General features: G+C 38.7%; 1 protein-coding gene across 4 annotated transcripts in view; it reads left to right on the top strand.

Annotated features, from left to right (window-relative positions):
- LOC140204092 (ena/VASP-like protein) overlaps positions 1–19041 on the top strand; it is a 246196-nt gene that overhangs the window by 133680 nt on the left and 93475 nt on the right. For all 4 annotated transcript variants that reach the window (XM_072270448.1, XM_072270423.1, XM_072270439.1 and 1 more), the window contains one exon: positions 11877–12045. In XM_072270448.1, coding sequence (XP_072126549.1) covers positions 11877–12045 — 169 coding nt within the window. The remainder of the gene's footprint in view (positions 1–11876; positions 12046–19041) is intronic.

Genomic DNA, 19041 nt, shown 5'->3' on the forward strand with positions numbered 1-19041 from the left:
TGCAAATGTACACTGTGCAGAAAACAATTTGTGACTTAATGTTGTTGCTGAAAAAGCACATGCAGAGACAGTAAATTACACAGCATTAGGTTTTTTAGCACGGTATGACTGAAAATGCGTTTAACCTGGAATAAGTCACATTTCTCAGTCACGTCAGTGGGGAATTTTAAAGATTTGCCGGAGTATTTGGAAAAAGTGTTCATTATGGTGCAGTATGTGTCACTAATGTGTTGCAACAGCAACTGTTCAAACCATGATGCTTAGTTATCTTCTCCTGAGACCTCATTCCGAAGGTCAGTCACAGTACAAGGACATAAGATCTTATCATGCTGTGCTTATATGTATGCAAATAAATTATTTAGCTAAATTGTTGGCCACATCCTGCACTGAAAGCATCCTCCACTACACACCACAAACTCATACCCTGACCCCACAGTCATGTATTTTCTTTGTCTGAGATGGAGTGAATTATTGGTGCTTCACTTATCCTGCAACTGTACTCCTCTCACTTCTTCCTGATGTCAGCGTTCCCAATATATGACCTTCACCAATCTCCATAGAACTTTACCACTGATGCCAGACTCCCAGATCCCCATTCCCCTGGTGTCTCAGATACCCAGATTTCAAAGCTCTCTATTGAGCCAAGTATTTCTGGCCTCCCTCTTGACTGCAAGATGCCCAAGTTCCCGCAATAGGTTGATGTGTCTGGTATCATTCCTAATTCTAATATCTCAGGATGGCCTGATCAAATCAAGATGACGCCGCAACCAACAACAATGTCCTGCAGACAGTTCATGAAACTACTAATTCCTCTTTAAAATATACTTCTACTATTAAACTCTGTGTGATTGGAGTCTGTAATTTACATTTTGATGCTGTGCTTTTGGACCAAGTACTCTGGCTCTTTTGCTGTCTCTGGTGCAACTCGCCGAGGTTGAGAGCGGAGTGTGTGGCCTACAGGCGGAGCACGAACCCATGATCGACTCCATTACTTATCACCAATTAAAGCATTGAGCAAGATTGAAATCAATGAGGACAAGAGTAGAAGGTGAGCGGGTGTTCAGCACCATGTGTTTCCTCCCTCTTGCTTGCTGCTGCCAGAAGAAGGTGCAGGAGTCTTAAGTCCCACCCTGCAAGGATTGACCAGTGCTGCTAGTGGCTGTGGACTCTATGGTTCATGAACGTATGTTTCTGGCTTTTGGTTACTTTTTTTTTTGCGATTTTACACAATTTGATTAGGGTGCTTCAGTGCGGACTGCAGTCAATGAATGATACAGAGCTATACTGAACTGAACTAAACACAACATAACACTCCTAGACTGTTTTGAGGACTCTACGATTTGACGTTTAATATTGTGTGTTGTTCGCTTGCTTTTAGCCATTTGCGCTATTTATTTTTTTAAGCACCTTGGATGTTAATGTTTTCGTTAATCGGGTTCCGTGGTGTTTCCTTGTTTCGTGACTATCTGCGGGAGGATGTATCACATGGCTGATTATTGTATGTCCCCTGATGTCATTAGAATATACCTTTGAATAGTGCGGAAAGAAGCAGTACTGCATAATGCAGTCCCTCTTATACTGAGACAGTTCCATTATAGTATAGTTTGTGTCTTTGAGCTCCAGTTCATTTTGGAAAGGGCATTGATTGAATGGTTAACCTGCCTCGAAGCCAGTAATAGGTCATAAGCACACATGTGAATTAGGTGCAAAAGCACCCTTTTCATTATTCTAAGTGCTAAATCATGAGTGCTAATATATCCAATTTCTCAGCTCTTCATTGCATTGATGTTAGTGACTAGCTAAGGATGTGGCCCCAGATCCTTGAAATTTCTTTCTATCAGTTCAAACATCAGCATTATTACTCATCTCTGTAATTCAGTTCTGAAAACAGTTTATTTGTGAAGTCTAATTGATTATCTTCTCAAAATTAAGCAGAAAATCAAGGAATGGATTTTTTTAGTTTCTCAAGAAAACTTGAGTCCTTCAGCAATTCTGCAACCAGGTCTTAGTCAAAAAAAAAATCTAAACAGAATCCTGTGTTTGTACATTCTTTTCTTCCTACCCTGACTCCCTAGATTGAATGGAATTTTGAATTCCAAAGGTCAAGAAGAGTTTGTGGGGACTACATTGGCACCTTTCAACTCTTTTTTTTTTTGCCTGTTTTGGTCTGGAAATAAGCAACTGATGTGTTAATGAGGATTTAAGATGATTGTATTTGGGAATAAAAATAATTGACTCTTTATTCTTTTGCTACAATCACTTGCTATAAAAATGTACAAGATAGAAGCTTACATCTGTACAATAATGTTGAAAATAATGTGTTTTTGTGCTTGTTTCCATCAGTTGATACGTAAATGCTAAATACATAACACAAGACACTAAACTATGTATGGAATCCTGTGAACCGATGGTTATATTTCTAAATGTCCAGAAGATAGATTGCCTTAGTAGTATCTAGGTTATGCTGCTATTAATACAAGTTTTCAAAAGTCTATTTTAAAAAATCTTATTTATATAGATGCATTGCTAATTTAAACTTTAAGGCCTGGAATTGGTCTACACGTGGTTTTGGATTACTCAAATTAAGGCTCAAATTACAGGGGCAGGATGCATGTACATATTTTTAGATAGATTGACACCATGTATTACCAGTGCTGGCTATCACCACAATTGGGTGTCAAATTATAAAACACATACAAACTTGGAACTAAAGCCCTGGTGCAAAGGGAGTCTGTGCCAATGTTCTTTGAGAACTTCTACCACCAATATTCTATCAAGCATTCATCCTAATGCATGTTCACTAGCACAAAAGGTCTTGCATAAGAAAAGTTAGAGGAAGTCCATCTCATCTACCACCATTATGAAAAAAAAAATGTGTTGGGGAGAAGATTGAAGGTGGTGTAAGGGAACTTTAGAATTCACCATCTGTCATACATTCTCCCTAAACTTTCATTCCTTCTACCACAGGCCAAAGCTGCAGTGCACATGAGTTACGTTTAGTTACTTAACTAGCATGTGACCTCTATCACCAAGAACAAGGGGAGTAGGTGCACGAGAACACCACAATCTGCAGGTACTCCTTCAAGACCACCCTGATTTGGAAATAGATCATTCTACCTGGATATAAATCCTGGAACTTCCTATCCAATAGCATTGTGGAACCACGTTCGGCAGAAGATTTTACCAAATGACGCATCTCTTGACATCTTGAAGAAAGAGGCTCAGCACCATCTTCTCAAGAGCAATTACTAACAGGAAACAATGTTGACGTTGTCAATGATACCCCGAGTCTGAAGCTTTGAAGCAACAAGTTATCACACATCATTTGTAAATCTAAAGTAACACATACAAATCTAAGTTTTGTTTATCTGCCACTTCCTATTTATCCTCAACATGTTCCATCTTCAAAGAATTTTTATTGTTTCTCTGTTACTTGTAATATTTCTTTTTCTGAGGTCTGACAGATTCATTAGTCTGATTACCAAGCTTTTATGCAATTTATTTTATTCCCAGAATTAATCATATAACATTAGATTTTAAGTGTGCATCACACAATGTCAGCACTGTATGAAGTGCAATGGGAGTTTCAGAAACATAAGCACAAAGTACTCTTCAGTGCTTTGCAAAAAGCAAATAACATAAGATTTATAAATTACAACACAACAAGAAAGGTCATTACAAAATCTGTATGACTTAAATCTAAGTTGATCACTGTTGTAACGTTTTTGATAACTTGTACTTTGGATCAGAAGCATCAAAATGTGCAAATAAGTTTCATTACATTTGATGGAAAGCATCTTGCTATAACACACCAGGCAATTTCAGAATTAAATGTAAACTGGGCAAGGGCTTCCCAAAGTCCACAGAGTATACTGCATCTGGTAACGAGCACTTTCTCCAGTGCTGACATTCACTATTAGGAGCTTGCTAAGGGCATGGCTGCAACTTGGGTGGATTAGGGACATTAAGCAGTTGACACAGACTCGCCCGTTGAGCCATTGCACACTAATTGAACCTCTATGCTAAAACATTTATTGTATTTGCAAACTTGGTAGAAACCTTAAGTAGTGTGGAAGCATCACAAGGAAGGGCTGGCTACCCTCTACATATTGCTGCTCACACCAGCCTGCTGTCTAACTACACCAACTAAAGTGCAGACATAATAATCATCACCAAAGGACAAGGATGGTAGTGACATTCTTTTCAGATGAATGTATGGCAAGTTAGCATTCAACAAGTTGTGGTCTCACTTAGTAAATCTTTCATTCAAAGTGAGGAATGTGATCAAGTTAGTGAGGATGCGGAAATAGTTCAGAAGGATGTTGCCTGGACTAGAGGGCATTAATTATAAGGAGAAACTCAAAAGTCTGCCACATGTTTCTTTCTTAAATAACAGAGGCTATGGTGTGACTTTATAGAGGTTTATAAAAATATGAGAGGTATGGACAGGACAGATGGTCACAATCTTTTTTCCAGGGTAGGGAAGTCTAAAACCAACATTAAGGTGAGAGGGGAAATACCTAAAAGTCACCCCAAGGGGCAGGTTTTTCAAGCAGAGGATGGATGGTGGGTATCTGAACAAACTGCCGAAGGAGATAGTAGAAGAATGTCCAATTACAATGTTTAAAAAAAAATCATTTAGACAGGTTCACGGATAGAAAAGATTTAGACGGATATGGGATTAGCTTTAATGGGTATCTTGGCTGACATGGTGGAGATGGGTCGAGGGACATGTCTCTCTGTTGAATGACTCTTTGGAAACAAATTTATTGTTATTCCATTTCAAATACCTTTTTGTGTACATTCAAAATCAGTGTTGTTGCTAACTTCTAACACCAAAAATAGCTGGAGCACAATTTATATTCAAAGTTTCTACTTGGCAGTCAGTAGCAATTTTATATCAGACTTATTTGATATAAGTTATTTGTCACTGGATCATTATGTTACAAAGTACTATACTATACAGTATTTCCTCCCCATTTGTGGCCTCTGCTCCAAGCAACATGATTTAATGAATCATTGCTGGGTTTGAGAATGCTTTTCAAAAATAATTTGACACTTAAAGCTGAGGCATGTGAGTAGATCCTTCCCTGCAATTTAGACAAGACATGACGCAACAAAATTGACTTCAATAACTTAGCACCAAGTGTGACAATAAATTTCCTATTGTTAATATATTTCTATGCTATAAATTTAGCTTGGGTTGGTCTTCAAATGAGGGAAATGAATAATGACAAAAATATTATTGTATATCTTTGGTTTAGTCTGCATAACAAGACTTAGAAGTTCCTCCATATAGGTAAGAGTACTTTAAAGAGCCATTTCACAGCTTACCAGTAACCTTCTGATTATAAGCTTCAGTATGTATATTTAATTTATAACCATATAACAATTACAGCACGGAAACAGGCCATCTCGGCCCTTCTAATCCATGCCGAACTCTTACACTCACCTAGTCCCACCGGCCTGCACTCAGCCCATAACCCTCCATTCCTTTCCTGTCCATATATCTATCTAATTTAAATTTAAATGACAACATCGAACCTGCAATGATTGACAGCCAAGACATCAAGTGGAAAATATGAAGAATCGAAGACCAGGGCTAGGTGTTGCAAATTACATGCAGAAGCAAGTTGTTAGAGCCTGATTTTGTTGAGCTGCTTGGAGATGGGGCTTTAAGAAAAATAGTGCATGAAGACTTGAATATTTGTTAGGACAAATTTGGTGCCCAGAGGTCAGAGCATCCTAATGGGATGGGCCGTATCTGAAGATTGAGTCTGGCAGCAAATTAAAATTTTATGGGTTTATTTCACAGAGTGCACTTGCCTTTCTTACTACTGATTCAGCCTGCAAGTTAATCTTAAGGGAACCTTGAACTAGGACTCCCAGTTCCTTTGGCACCTCTGATTATGGATTAATTCCATATTTAGAATATACCCTACACCTTATTCTTTCTACGAAACTGCAGGATCATGAACTTCCCTATACTGTATTCCATCTGCCAACAAGTTATAGAATTATAAAATCAAAACTTTTTTCTTTGAAATTGCATTGCAGTTTGATTATTCTTAGCTATCACTGTTACTATCAAATATAGCATTGAAAAGAAATCATTAAGAGTTTACTTTGGAGCCAGTTGATTATACAGTTGAAGTCAGAAGTTTACATACACCTTAGCCAAATACATTTAAATTCAGTTTTTCGCCATTCCTGACATTTAATCCTAGAGAACATTCCCTGCCTTAGGTCAGTTAGGATCACTACTTTATTTTAAGAATGTGAAATGGCAGAATAATGGTAGAGAGAATGATTTATTTCAGCTTTTATTTCTTTCATCACCTTCCCAGTGGGTCAGAAGTTTACATACACCTTGTTAGTACTTGGTAGTATTGCCTTTAAATTGTTAACAATTGCCTTTAAATTGTTTAATTTGGGTCAGACATTTTGGGTAGCCTTCCACAAGCTTCTCACAGTAAATTAATGGAATTTTGTTCCATTCCTCCAGACAGAACTGGTGTAATTGAGTCAGGTTTTTAGGCCTCCTTGCTCGCACATGCTTTTTCAGTTCCACCCATGAATTTTCTATCAGATTGAGGTCAGAACATGATGTCAAGTCTGGTTCATCCTTGGGAGCAATTTCCAAATGCCTGAAGGTACCACGTTCATCTGTACAAACAATAGTACACAAGTATAAACACCATGGGGCTACGCAGCCGTCATACCGCTCAGGAAGGAGACGCATTCTGTCTCCTAGAGATGAACGTACTTTGGCACGAAAAGTGCAAATCAATCCCAGAACAACAGCAAAGGACCTGGTGAAGATGCTGGAGGAAACAGGTAGACAGGTATCTATATCCTCAGTAAAATGAGTCCTATATCAGCATAACCTGAAAGGCTGCTCAGCAAGGAAGAAGCCACTGCTCCAAAACCGCCATAAAAACGCCAGACTACAGTTTGCAAGTGCACATGGGGATAAAGATCTTACTTTTTGGAGAAATGTCCTCTGGTCTGATGAAACGAAAATTGAACTGTTTGGCCATAATGACCATCATTATGTTTGGAGGAAAAAGGGTGAGGCTTGCAAGCCAAAGAACACCATTCCAACCATGAAGCATGGGGGCGGCAGCATCATGTTGTGGGGGTGCTTTGCTGCAGGAGGGACTGGTGCACCTCACAAAATAGATGGCGTAATGAGGAAGGAAAATTATGTGGATTTATTGAAGCAACATCTCAAGACATCAGCCAGGAAGTTAAAGTTTGGTTGCAAATGGGTTTTCCAAATGGACTATGACCCCAAGCATACCTCCAAAGTTGTGGTAAAATAGCTTAAGGACAACTAAGTCAAGGTATTGGAGTGGCCATCACAAAGCCCTGACCTCAATGCGATAGAAAATTTGTGGGCAGAACTGAAAAAGTATGTGTGAGCAAGGAGGCCTACAAGCCTGACTCAGTTACACCAGTTCTGTCTGGAGGAATGGAACAAAATTCCAGCAACTTACTGTGAGAAGTTATAGAAGGCCACCCAAAACGCTTGACCCAAGTTAAACAATTTAAAGGCAATGCTACCAAATACTAACAAAGTGTATGTAAACTTCAGACCCACTGGGAAAGTGATGAAAGAAATAAAAGCTGAATTAAATCATTCTCTCTACTATTATTCTGACATTTCACGTTCTTAAAGTAGTGATCCTAACTGACCTAAGACAGGGAATGTTTTCTAGGATTAAATGTAAGGAATTGTGAAGAACTAAGTTTAAATGTATCTGGTTGGCTAAGGTGTGTGTAAACTTCTGACTTCAACTGTATTCAAGGAGGGAAGTAAAAGCCATGGATGATCAATGAGACAGATCAAAATGTTTATATGTGATTCCAGAAATTTAGAAGCATGTGATTATTCCAATATCAACCTACACCATTGTCATTTTTCAAGTGCGTTGAGGAACTTGGCACACATGTTTTAAATAAATTATTTACAAGTAAATTTCACGCAAGAAACATTCTGCCATTGACTGAACCTTCTGCATCTATGGACATAAGCCATATAACACAATTTTAATGAATAGGTGATAGGAATAGTTATTTTCATATGTAGAGTAAAAGATTTTACTTGTCTGTGTGCTATAATGTGAATATTATTATTAAGTGGCTCGGAAAGCAATTGCTAACAAAGGAAAAATTTATTCTATTTTTGTTAATCATGTTTATTCCACTTTCACAGCTTGCTGACTTTGTGGTATTAGTTCCTGAAATTATATAATTGCTTCATTTTTTTCTTAAATTCACTTTTTTATGCACATTGACTCATTATTAATTTCCAACATTTCCAGATGTGTTTTTAAAATTCATTCCCATGATTGTCTGGGGAGAGCTGCATAAAAACAGTTTAATGATGCTGATATGTTATCTGTGGTATTTTATTTACCTAGTGATACAACAAAGAGAAGGCCCTCCTGGCACTTCAAGCCACGCCACCCCAGCAACCCCACAACCCCAATTAACCCTGACGTGATCACAGGACAATTTACAATGACCAGTTAACCTACCGAATACGTCTTTGGGGACTGTGGAAGGAAGCCAGAGCACGTAGGGAAAACCCACACATTCCATGGGGAGCATGTACAGAGACTCCTTACAAAACAACGCTGGAATTGAACCCTGGAACGCTGCAAGTTGTAATAGCATCGCGCAATCTGCTATGTTACCGTGGCGCCCAATCTGTATCTGAAGTATAAAGGCTATTTCAGCTGTTCACATTTCCCTCCTTTGAAATTCTATTCTCTGGTGATATAATGTAAGTGATCTGTGCAGTGCAAAACTTTCAACTTCTGAATTCAAAAATAGCAATGGGCTTTGTGATTTAGTAACTACTTTTGTTCCTTATTTTTATGGTGAATTGTGTTTTTTTTGTTTCCGTTTGGAGGTCAAGTGATGGAATGATTAGTGTTCAGGGTCAGAACAGCTTGAGTGCTTAGCAAGAATGATTGAACTTAACCAGTACAAGTTGATCACAATAACTTAGAAATGTGAATGTACAGTGCTGTTTACTTCAGCATGCATGATTGCAAATGGATTTTGGATAGAGCAAAACATTACAGCAATCATTTCTGAATTATTTTGTGTTGCTCTGAAAAATTCCTTGGGCACTCTTCAGTGGGAGTTGCATATGTGAGTGTTTCACAACTTCAGCATCAAACCCACATCATTCCATAAACTCTGCTTTTTTTTATTAGTAAAATACATCTTGTAGAAGCAGACACTATTGGTCACTGCTGGAACCTCACAAAAGCAAGTCCCATAATTAGCTTCTAAACTTAATTCCTTACTTGGAATATTGTGTGCAAGTCTGGCTGCCCCTTTACAGGATGTGGAGACTTTGGAGAGAATGCAAAGGAGGTTTGCCAGGTCATTGCCTGAATTGGAGTGTATTAGCTGTAAGGAGAGGTTGGACAAATTTGGATTATTTTCTCTGCAATTTTGGAGGCTGAGGAGCCAGCATGATAGAATTCTGATAAAATTCTGGGAAACATAATACTATAATAATAATAACTTTATTTACGGAGCATTTTTCATGCCGATTATATAGTTCAAAGTGCTTTACAATGGGACGAAGTACAAAAAAATCAAAATAAACTTGAAACTAAAAGACAAAAAGATGTTAGTTCAAAGCAAGGTTAAATAAATAAGTTTTGAGCTGGCGCTTACAATTGTCAAATGAGTCTATATCCTTTACAGTTTTAGATATTGAATTCCACAGTTTAGGAGTGTCATTCTAAAAAGCTGACCTGCCAATTATCTTTTGAAGCAGGTTTTTTAAATTTAAGAGACCAACGGAAGAAGACCCGAGAGCACAAGCAGGATTATAAAACAAAAATGATTCTGTGATGTACTCCCGTCCCAGACCACTAAGAGCTTTAAGAACAAGTAAGAGATAAAGGTAGATATATAAGGTAGAAAATCAGACTTTTTCCCAATATGAAAATGTCAAAAACTAGAGGGCATTGCTTTAAGGTGAGAAGGTAAAAGTTTTTTTTAATGCGTAAAGTGATAAGCACCTGCACTGTGCTGGATGTAGATATGTTTAAGTGACATTTAGTTAGGGGCATGAACAAGCAGGATGTGAAGGGATGTAGACCATGGGTATTTTAAATTGGCATTACGGTCAGCACAGAAATCATGAACTGAAGGGGCTCCTCTTGTGTTGCATTAGTCTATGTTCTAACTTTACTCATCATTAAATAAATTAGTCAGCTCCATCTTGGTTACTAGCCTCCATAGTATCCAAGATGTCTTCAAGGAGCGGTGCCTCAGAAAGACAGCGTCCATTATTAAGGACCCCCATCACCCAGGACATGTCCTCTTCTCATTGTTACCATTAGGAAGGAGGTACAGAAGCCTGAAGGCACACACTCAGCGATTCAGGAACAGCTTCTTCCCCTCGGCCATTCGAATCCTAAATGGACATTGAACCCATGAACACTACTTCAAATTTCTTTTATATGTTATTTCTGTTTTCCCACTGTTTTTAATTTAACTATTGTAAATATATATATATATCTATAATCTCTTACTGTATATTATGTATTGCATTGTATGCTGCTGCTAACTTAACAGATTTCACGACATTGATCGTGGGGATAGCCAGAGGCTTCTTCCCAGGGCTGAAATGGCTAATACGAAAGGGCATAGATTTAAGGTGCTTGGAAGTACAAGAGGGATGTCAGAGGTAAGTGGTGGGTGCGTAGAATGCACTGCCAGTGACAGTGATAGAAGTGGATACAACAGGGTCTTTTAAGAGACTCTTAGATAGGTACATGAAGCTTAGAAAAACAGAGGGCTATGGGGTAGGGAAATTCTAAGCAGTTTCTAGAGTAGGTTATATGGTCGGCATAACATTGTGGGCTGAAAGGCCTGTAATGTGCTGTAGATTTCTAGGTTCTATGCTCAATGATATGCTGGTGATGTTAAACCTGATTCTGATTCTGATCAATCTCATTGCCTTCCACCAGTTCCCAATTACTGACACCTCATTGTCCCAGGCTCTGATCACCACCCCAGTATCTTCTAATCACCTAACTCACCAATGTCCTTATGAATCAGGCTCCCAGATTTTCCATTGACCAGATCTTCAGTGTTTTATGCCCCATCTGATGCTGGCAGTCCTTGGACTGTTGTTCACTAGAGTTGCCCAGTGGCCTGGTGATTGGGAGGCCCAGATCACCACTTTACAACCCTGTCCCACCATGTCAACATGCATTCTCACCAGTTCACACGCACCGATCCTTCAAAGGATAATTCCCAATCTTTTGGCCCAATCGATCTCTGTCCTGCATGGTGCAATTTCCTTTTGAGTGCTTCTCAGTGTAGTGCTTCAGGCTTCATGCTTTGAACCCTAAGCATTACAGAAATTTTTGGCTTCAGGCCCAAAACTGAAACAGCTGTTGTCATTCCATACAATAATCATATGCCTGCAACCATACCAACGTACTCTAATTTGTAGACTGATGTTCACTGATGTACCTGTTGTTTATGTGAGTCCAATTTCTGGATGCAAGTTAGCTTTCTCAGCATTCATTGAGATAATTGTTGTCTTAAGAACTAATCTAAATTCCACATTCTATCTACATCTTTTCTTATTAATATGTTAACACCATTTTATCCTTTTGTAACAACCACCAAACTTTGAACAAACTTGCTGTGTTCTTCTGTTTAAATTTTCACTTCTTAAAGTTTCTATAGAAGTGGCATATAATCTCCTTTAAAGTGCAGAGAAACATACAGATGTTTGTATGGACTCCATCTATAGCATTGTCCTTATTTATATTGACATTGGATTGTACGTTGATTTCATAGATATAATTGTAATTCTTCTATTTCAGTGAACAGAGCATCTGCCAAGCACGTGCCTCGGTTATGGTCTATGATGATTCAAGCAAAAAATGGATTCCAGCCAAACCTGGACAACAAGGATTCAGCAGAGTCAACATCTATCACAACACCTCCAATAACACCTTCAGAGTTGTTGGAATGAAATTACAGGACCAGCAAGTAAGTAGAAATAATTAACTTAGTTTTGACAGTGATAAGAATTGATTCAATCATTTTTGCAACAAACCACATTGTGTTCATGGATTATTTAGGAAAACTTCTCTAGTAGTTTGACTGACTTGCTCATTTTTATGATAAATTTGCAGTGGAAAGCTATTTTGTGGCTGCATTTTATCATTTTGGACTGAAAAACAGCCATCGGGAAATAATCTGATATGCTCCTGCTGACATCTCGTGTGCAGTGGCTTTTCATGCAACAGAAATTGGCTGCTGAGAAGTGTGACTTGTGAACTGCATTTTCACTCATGGTAAAACAAACATCCTCCGTCCCTCCCCCAGCCTACAGGAAAGTTGGCAAAAAGATAAAAGTAGGTGCTTACAGAGTTCCGATATTTTGTCCGCAGCCTCTACCAAACTCATTTTTCGTCCTCCACTCGTTTTTATTCACAAATATGACTGGTACCACCTTTATACTATGCAGTAAGTGTGTGAGGCTGTGATCATAGCCCCTTGAGAAACTTGTACCCGCAGTGCCTTGGGGCTGCTTTCAGAAATGGAATCTACCAGAAATGGAGATCAGACATCATATAGGAAGATGTGACCAGGCACATGTAACAGGATTTGTCCCTCCTTCCCTCGCTCCAAGGCATCTTTCGAGACTGCTTTCTTTGGCTACAGAAAGTGGCTCTTTAACATCTGTCTTGCTTTCTGACAATCAGTGTGGTATATGGTGCAGCAGCTGGTAAATTAGTGGACAACTGCCTCAGGGATCATGCTGGTATCATTTTTGCAAGTAAATTTGGTGAAAGCCACCTTGATCCTTTTTAAACCAGGTAAAATATTCTTGATCTTTTTTTTGTTAGTTAACAAGTTGGTTGCTAGCACAGCACCCATTTAGAGCATGAGGAATTAAATTCCATTTACCACACAACTGTGAAAATCTTTCCCTTAAAAACCATTACAATATGGATTGACATTGTGAGTTCAAATTCCAAAGGGAGATGGATACTCACAGGCGAACATATGAAAATAAAAGCATATATTATCTGTCTTTTACTTTTGAAAATAATTGGGGAAAATTCCAGGTTATTAATGTATTATTTGATCTAATCAGTCCCCACAAGTTCCATACTATTAAAAACTGGTCGTAATATTGCATTGAACATTTAACCATCTTTATCTATGCAGCATAGAAAGGGACCATTCTGTACATCTTCTTTTATGAGCATGCTGTTGTGCAGTAAATTGCTTATTAACATTTTGCAAACTATCATAACACTGTCCTAACCTTGTTCATTAATTTTAGCAGAAAATGCCTTAGTGTAATTTCACCAATTCAGTGTGCTGCTTCCTTGAGAATGTTGACATTGCACAAAGCACCAAATCTGCTCCAGCGCTCTATCTAAATTGTGGCTGGATGAAGCTGGCATTTTGCCATGATATGCCCTGATGGAGCTGCTTATTGTTGGTTGGATTCATTATCTTCTGTTGTCCTGGAGCAGTTATTAATCAAAATGGCAGCTCATTTTTCTGCTCCATTTTCAAACAGAAAGAATAATTGAATGTTGTGTTTAACATTTTACAGCCTCGCACACTTGAAAATTCCACTGAATAGTTTGATGTCAGGCATGAGAACAATGTGGCTCACCGTCTAAGCTGGTTGACTGTAATCAGAGACTCAAAGCAGAGGATATTAGGCTGGAGAGGACTGGCATTTGTTCACCATTTGGAGAACTTGGAGGATTTTGCAGAATTAGCATTGGAGCAAAAATGCACCTCTTTAAGTCAGCTTCTGTTTTTACTTATTTCTCCTAACCATGCTGGAGAGGAGGGAAAATCACTGCTCTTCTATAGACTATGAGCTTGTAGTCAGGTTTGTGGCTTTTAAGTCCTGGAATACTCTTTCTTAGGGTTGCCAAGGGCAGTGGTGGAATTCATTATCAGTGTCTGAGAGATGGCTCATGAGAAGTGAGGCGTGTTGATTTAGGTTGTGTCATGGATCTTGATTGTTGTGAAGGGCAAGGATCTTTGATTTCTGAATGTTTAGTATAAGGCCCATACTCTCATACACTTGGGCTCCTCTGTTGTACAAAGTAATTCAGCCCACGGTCCACGTCGATGTTTTCAGTACAGACCTAGTGATAATTTGGACTGGAATTAAGCAAGGCGATTCATCACACCAACTCTATTTCTCAATCTTCCCTTCTCCTCAACCTCCAACACATTCCGTTGAGCTATAGAATGTGCAGGAAGCTATTCAACCTACAGTGCTTCAGCTCTAAAACCATTCCATTCAACCTCTAGTCATTGAGTTACAGTAAGCAGACAAAGGTAGTCTATCTGCATACAAGGGGGCTGAGATCCAAACCATTGTAAATTATTTTGCTGAATCATGCAAGTAAGACTAATTCCACGATGCTTTTCTATCCTAATTTAGTGTTATTCATTATCTAATATTCATGTAGTACTCAGAATTATTAGTTCTAAATCTTGTGTGGAGAAAGTTCTTCTTGTGGCCCTTTCCTTTGCTTCAGGTGTGGATTTCTGAGAGCCCCACTTCACTGACTGCATTTTTAAACTAATTTTATACAGCCTTCTCCGTACTGAACCTTGGTCTTTTCAATAGGGTACACAAAAGGGAATGTAACATTCCAAATGTACAGTAGCTTTACAAGCATGATATATAGTTGACGTGTAACATATTGGTCCCTTATTGCATAAAGATAAAATCGTAAGGGTAAAAAGATTAAACTGCTGCTGTACATGTACCTATAAGCCTGAAAAATATGTTCATCTAGATTGGTGAGTTCAACATATGATCCCAAAGAAAACTTTAGGTGTCAGCAATACATCAAAACAGATGGGAGAAACTGAAGGAATGGAATGGAGACCTTGAAGAAGCAGAAAGGAGGAAGTATTGTCAGGGTGTGTTTGTAAGTCTGGGAAGTTCACCACACTAGAGGTTAGTATATCTAATTCCATTGCAGGTACATTTCAATATATACAAACTTTTTTAAGCTCACGGAAGCTCATGGAATTACGAACTTCGAGCTTTACTTCCAGATGAAGAATTGATTTTTTTTATTGCTTCTAACTTAACTTAGAGCATTTAGTGCTCATGATATAGTCTCTTCTACATTGGGAAAACCAAACACATATTTGTTCAGTCCACAAGGGTAACACTAAGTCTGCCGTGTTAAGTTTCCTTCCTGTTCATACTTGGACTTATCAGCCTTTGCTATCTTGAATTGTATCAACAAAGCCCATTGGACAACTCCTCATTTTCTGAATTAACACCTTCCAAACTCACCAGATTCAACATATAACTTAACAATTTAAAGTTGTCTGGAAAAGTTCAAGGTAAAATTTATTATCAAGAGTACATACATGTCACCACATACAACCTTGAGATTCTTTTTCTGTGGACATTCTTAGCAAATCTATAGGACCATAACTGTAAACATCAGGAACTGTTAACTGTAAACAAGCTGGGCAAATGCAGATATAAGTAAATAGCAATAAATAACAAGCATGAAATAACATATATAACAGAGTCCTTAAATGATTGTAGCTATCCCCTTTTGTTCAAGAGCCTGATGGGGTAGTAACTGTTCTTGAATCTGGTGGTGCAAGTCCTGAGACACCTGTACTTTCTACCTGATGGCAGAGCGAGAATAGAGCATGGCCTGTGTGTTGAGAGTCTTGGATGATTGATGTTGCATTTCTCTGGCAATTTTTTCTTGTAGATGTGCTCAATGATTAGGAGGGCTTTGCCAGTGATGTACTGGGCGGAATCCACTACCTTTTGTAGGATTTTGAAACAGTGGAAGACTTTCAAAGAGATTTTTCACAGTGCTCAACAAAAGTATATTCCAGTTAAAAGCAAGGACGATAAGGGCGGGGATAGCTAGCTTTGGATAATTACGGAAATAAAAAAAAAGCATCAAACTAAAAACTCGTGCTTACAAAGTTGCCAAGAGTAGTGGGAAACTGGAAAATGGGGAAATCTTTAAAAAGCAACAAGGGACTACTGAGCAAGCAATAAAGAGAGGGAAACTAGATTATGAAAATAAACTATCACAAAATATAAAAATGTTTAGTAAAAGTTTTTATAATTATATAAAACGGAAAAGGGTGGCTAAAATGAATATAGGTCCCTTGGAGCACAAGAAGGGGAAATTGATATTGGGTAATGAGGAAATGGCCGATGCTTTGAATGACTATTTTGTGGCGGTCTTCATGATGGAAGATACATCTAACATGCCAAAGAGAGATCTTATGGATGCAATGGGAGCTGAGGGCCTTGATACAATAGCTATCACTAAAGAGGTAGTACCGAGCAAATATGTGGACCTGAAGATAGATAAGTCCCCTGGTCCTGATAGAATTCATCCCAGGGTACTGAAAGAATAGGCAGAAGTTATAGTAGAGGCTTTGGTGCTGATTTACCAAAATTCTCTGGACTCCGTGTTGGTCCCGGCAGATTGGAAGATGGTGAATGTCACGCCACTGTTCAAAAAAGGATGTTGGCAAAAGGCAGGTAACTATAGGTCAGTTAGTTTAACATCTGTAGTTGGGAACATGCTTGTAGCTATCATTAAAGAAGAAATAGTGAGGCATATGGAAAGAAATGGATTCATCTGACAGATACAGCATGGATTCAGCAAAGGCAGGTTCTGTTTGACAAACTTACTGGACTTCTTTGAGGATATAACAAGCCCAGTGGATAGAAGAGAACAGATGGACGTTATTTATTTGGATTTCCAGAAGGCGTTCGATAAAGGGCCAAATAAAAGATGTATCCATAAGATAAGGATGCATACAGTTGGGGGTGATGTATTAGCATGGATAGAGGATTGGTTAACTAATAGAAAGCAGAGAGTGGGGAGACATGGGAGTTACTCTGGTTGGCAATCAGTGGGGAGCAGTGTGCCGCAGGGGTCAGTGCTGGGCCTGAAACTATTCACAATGTACATTAACGATCTAGAAGAGGGGATCGAATGTAGTGTATCTAAGTTTGCTGATGATACTAAATTGAGTGGAAAAGCAAGTTGTGCAGAAAATACAGAGAGTCTGCAGAGAGATATAGATAGGTTAATTGAGTGGGCAAGGGTCTGGCAGATGGAATGCAATATTGGTAAATGTGAAGTCATCCACTTTGGAAGGGAAAATAAAAGAACAGATTATTATTTAAATGGTAAGAAATTGCAGCATGCTGTTGTGTAGAGGGACTTGGGAGTGCTTGTGCATGAATCACAAAAGGTTGGTTTGCAGGTCCGGCAGGCGACCAAGAAGGCAAACGGAATGTTGGCCTTCATTGCTGGAGGGATTGAACTGAAGAGTGGGGGGTTATGCTGCAACTGTACAGGGTACTAGTGAGGCCACACCTGGAGTACCACATGCAATTCTGGTCTCCTTACTTGAGGAAGGATATACTGACTTTGGAGGTGGAGCAGAGGAGGCTCACCAGGTTGATTCCAGAGATGAGGGGGTTAGACTATGAGGTTAGAGAGCGGTGAATCTGTAGAATTCTCTGCCCAATGAAGCAGTGGAGACTACCTCAGTAAATATATATATTATTCAAGGTTGGATAGATTTTTGCATAGTAGGGAAATTAAGGGTTATGGGGAAAAGGCAGGTAGGTGGAGATGAGTCCATGGCCAGATCAGCCACGATCTCATTGAATGGTGGAGCAGGCTCGACAGGCCAGATGGCCCACTGCTGCTCGTGTTTGTTTATTGTTCCATGCTCAAGGAGATCTGTGTTTTTTTTTTTGTGAGAATGATGTAATGGTCTTTTGGAGGTCACCTGATGTGATTTTCCCTCTGATGTGAGGTCACATGATGACATGTGCACCATGGGTATGTAAGGGTTGACCCCAGATGACGCAGTTAGTTTTTAGTTTGTAGATTTCCAGGTAGAACGTGCTGTCTCTCTGTTTCTGTTGCGTGTTTGTTTTGTGGCGCAGTTTCATTTTTAAAATGGAGTGTTGCATTCAATTGCAAGATACAATATTATTGGACTGGAAATTTTTGGGTAGATGTGCTGATTTACTCAATTTCAGTAGTAGTACGGGAGAGTGAAGACTTTATCAAAGTACAGGACCAAAGGATCGAGAGGAGTCAGCATTGTTTGGCAGTTTAATAAAGGATCGACCTTATTGAGTCTTCGTTGAAGGAGTAGCGACCTGCATCGAGATAACTCTCGCCAAGAGAGCAAAGAGTTCATACAAAGGTTTGCTCTCTCTCTATCTAAAAGAAAATTACGGTCAGTTGTTTTAAACTGTTTATTTTCGGCATCGTGAATCCTGTGGACAGAACCAGCAGGAAAGTTGCGTCTATGAAGAAATCCTTCTCCAGAGAAGTCTCTCCCAATTGAACGTATAAATCTGTTGGACTTTTGAATTTACCATTTTAAGAACTATATCTGACTTTATCGCTTTATGAACTGTTTTCGCATTTAACGCTTTAAGAAACCAGTGCCAAGTGATGAGTTGTTGAACGGCTGCATATCGGTTAAATTCCGGTTAAAGTTTTGGTTTGTTTTTTTCCTTATCGTTTCTCTGTGTTTAATAAGTGTTTGGTTGTTTTTATATAACCTGTCTCGATTGATATTCATTGTTGCCGTTTATGTAACAATATGTTCTTATGATTTTCAGGGCCAGCACTGTTTGTCTATTATGCTCTTGATCCAAAAATTGTTCTTCATCAACTATTACTTAATAAATGACACATTGACAATTTTCACTGGAGTTATTCTAAATATGTCCTTCTAACTAATTATTCTGGAGTTATGTCTAAAAATATACATAGAGGATTTTTGGTAATGATTCAGACAGTGCCTTCTGTTTGTGTGTGTGTGTGTGTGTGTGCAACAAGGACATTGGAAAAAAAATAATGGGAAACCTTCACATTCCTTGGTTATGTCCCCATTATGTTGGAGGCCTTTTTGCCTTAACATTTCCATTTAAATATGTGTGGTTGATAGATATGTTCC

The sequence above is a fragment of the Mobula birostris genome, chromosome 1 (assembly GCF_030028105.1).
Source record: "Mobula birostris isolate sMobBir1 chromosome 1, sMobBir1.hap1, whole genome shotgun sequence".
Lineage (NCBI taxonomy): Eukaryota > Metazoa > Chordata > Chondrichthyes > Myliobatiformes > Myliobatidae > Mobula > Mobula birostris.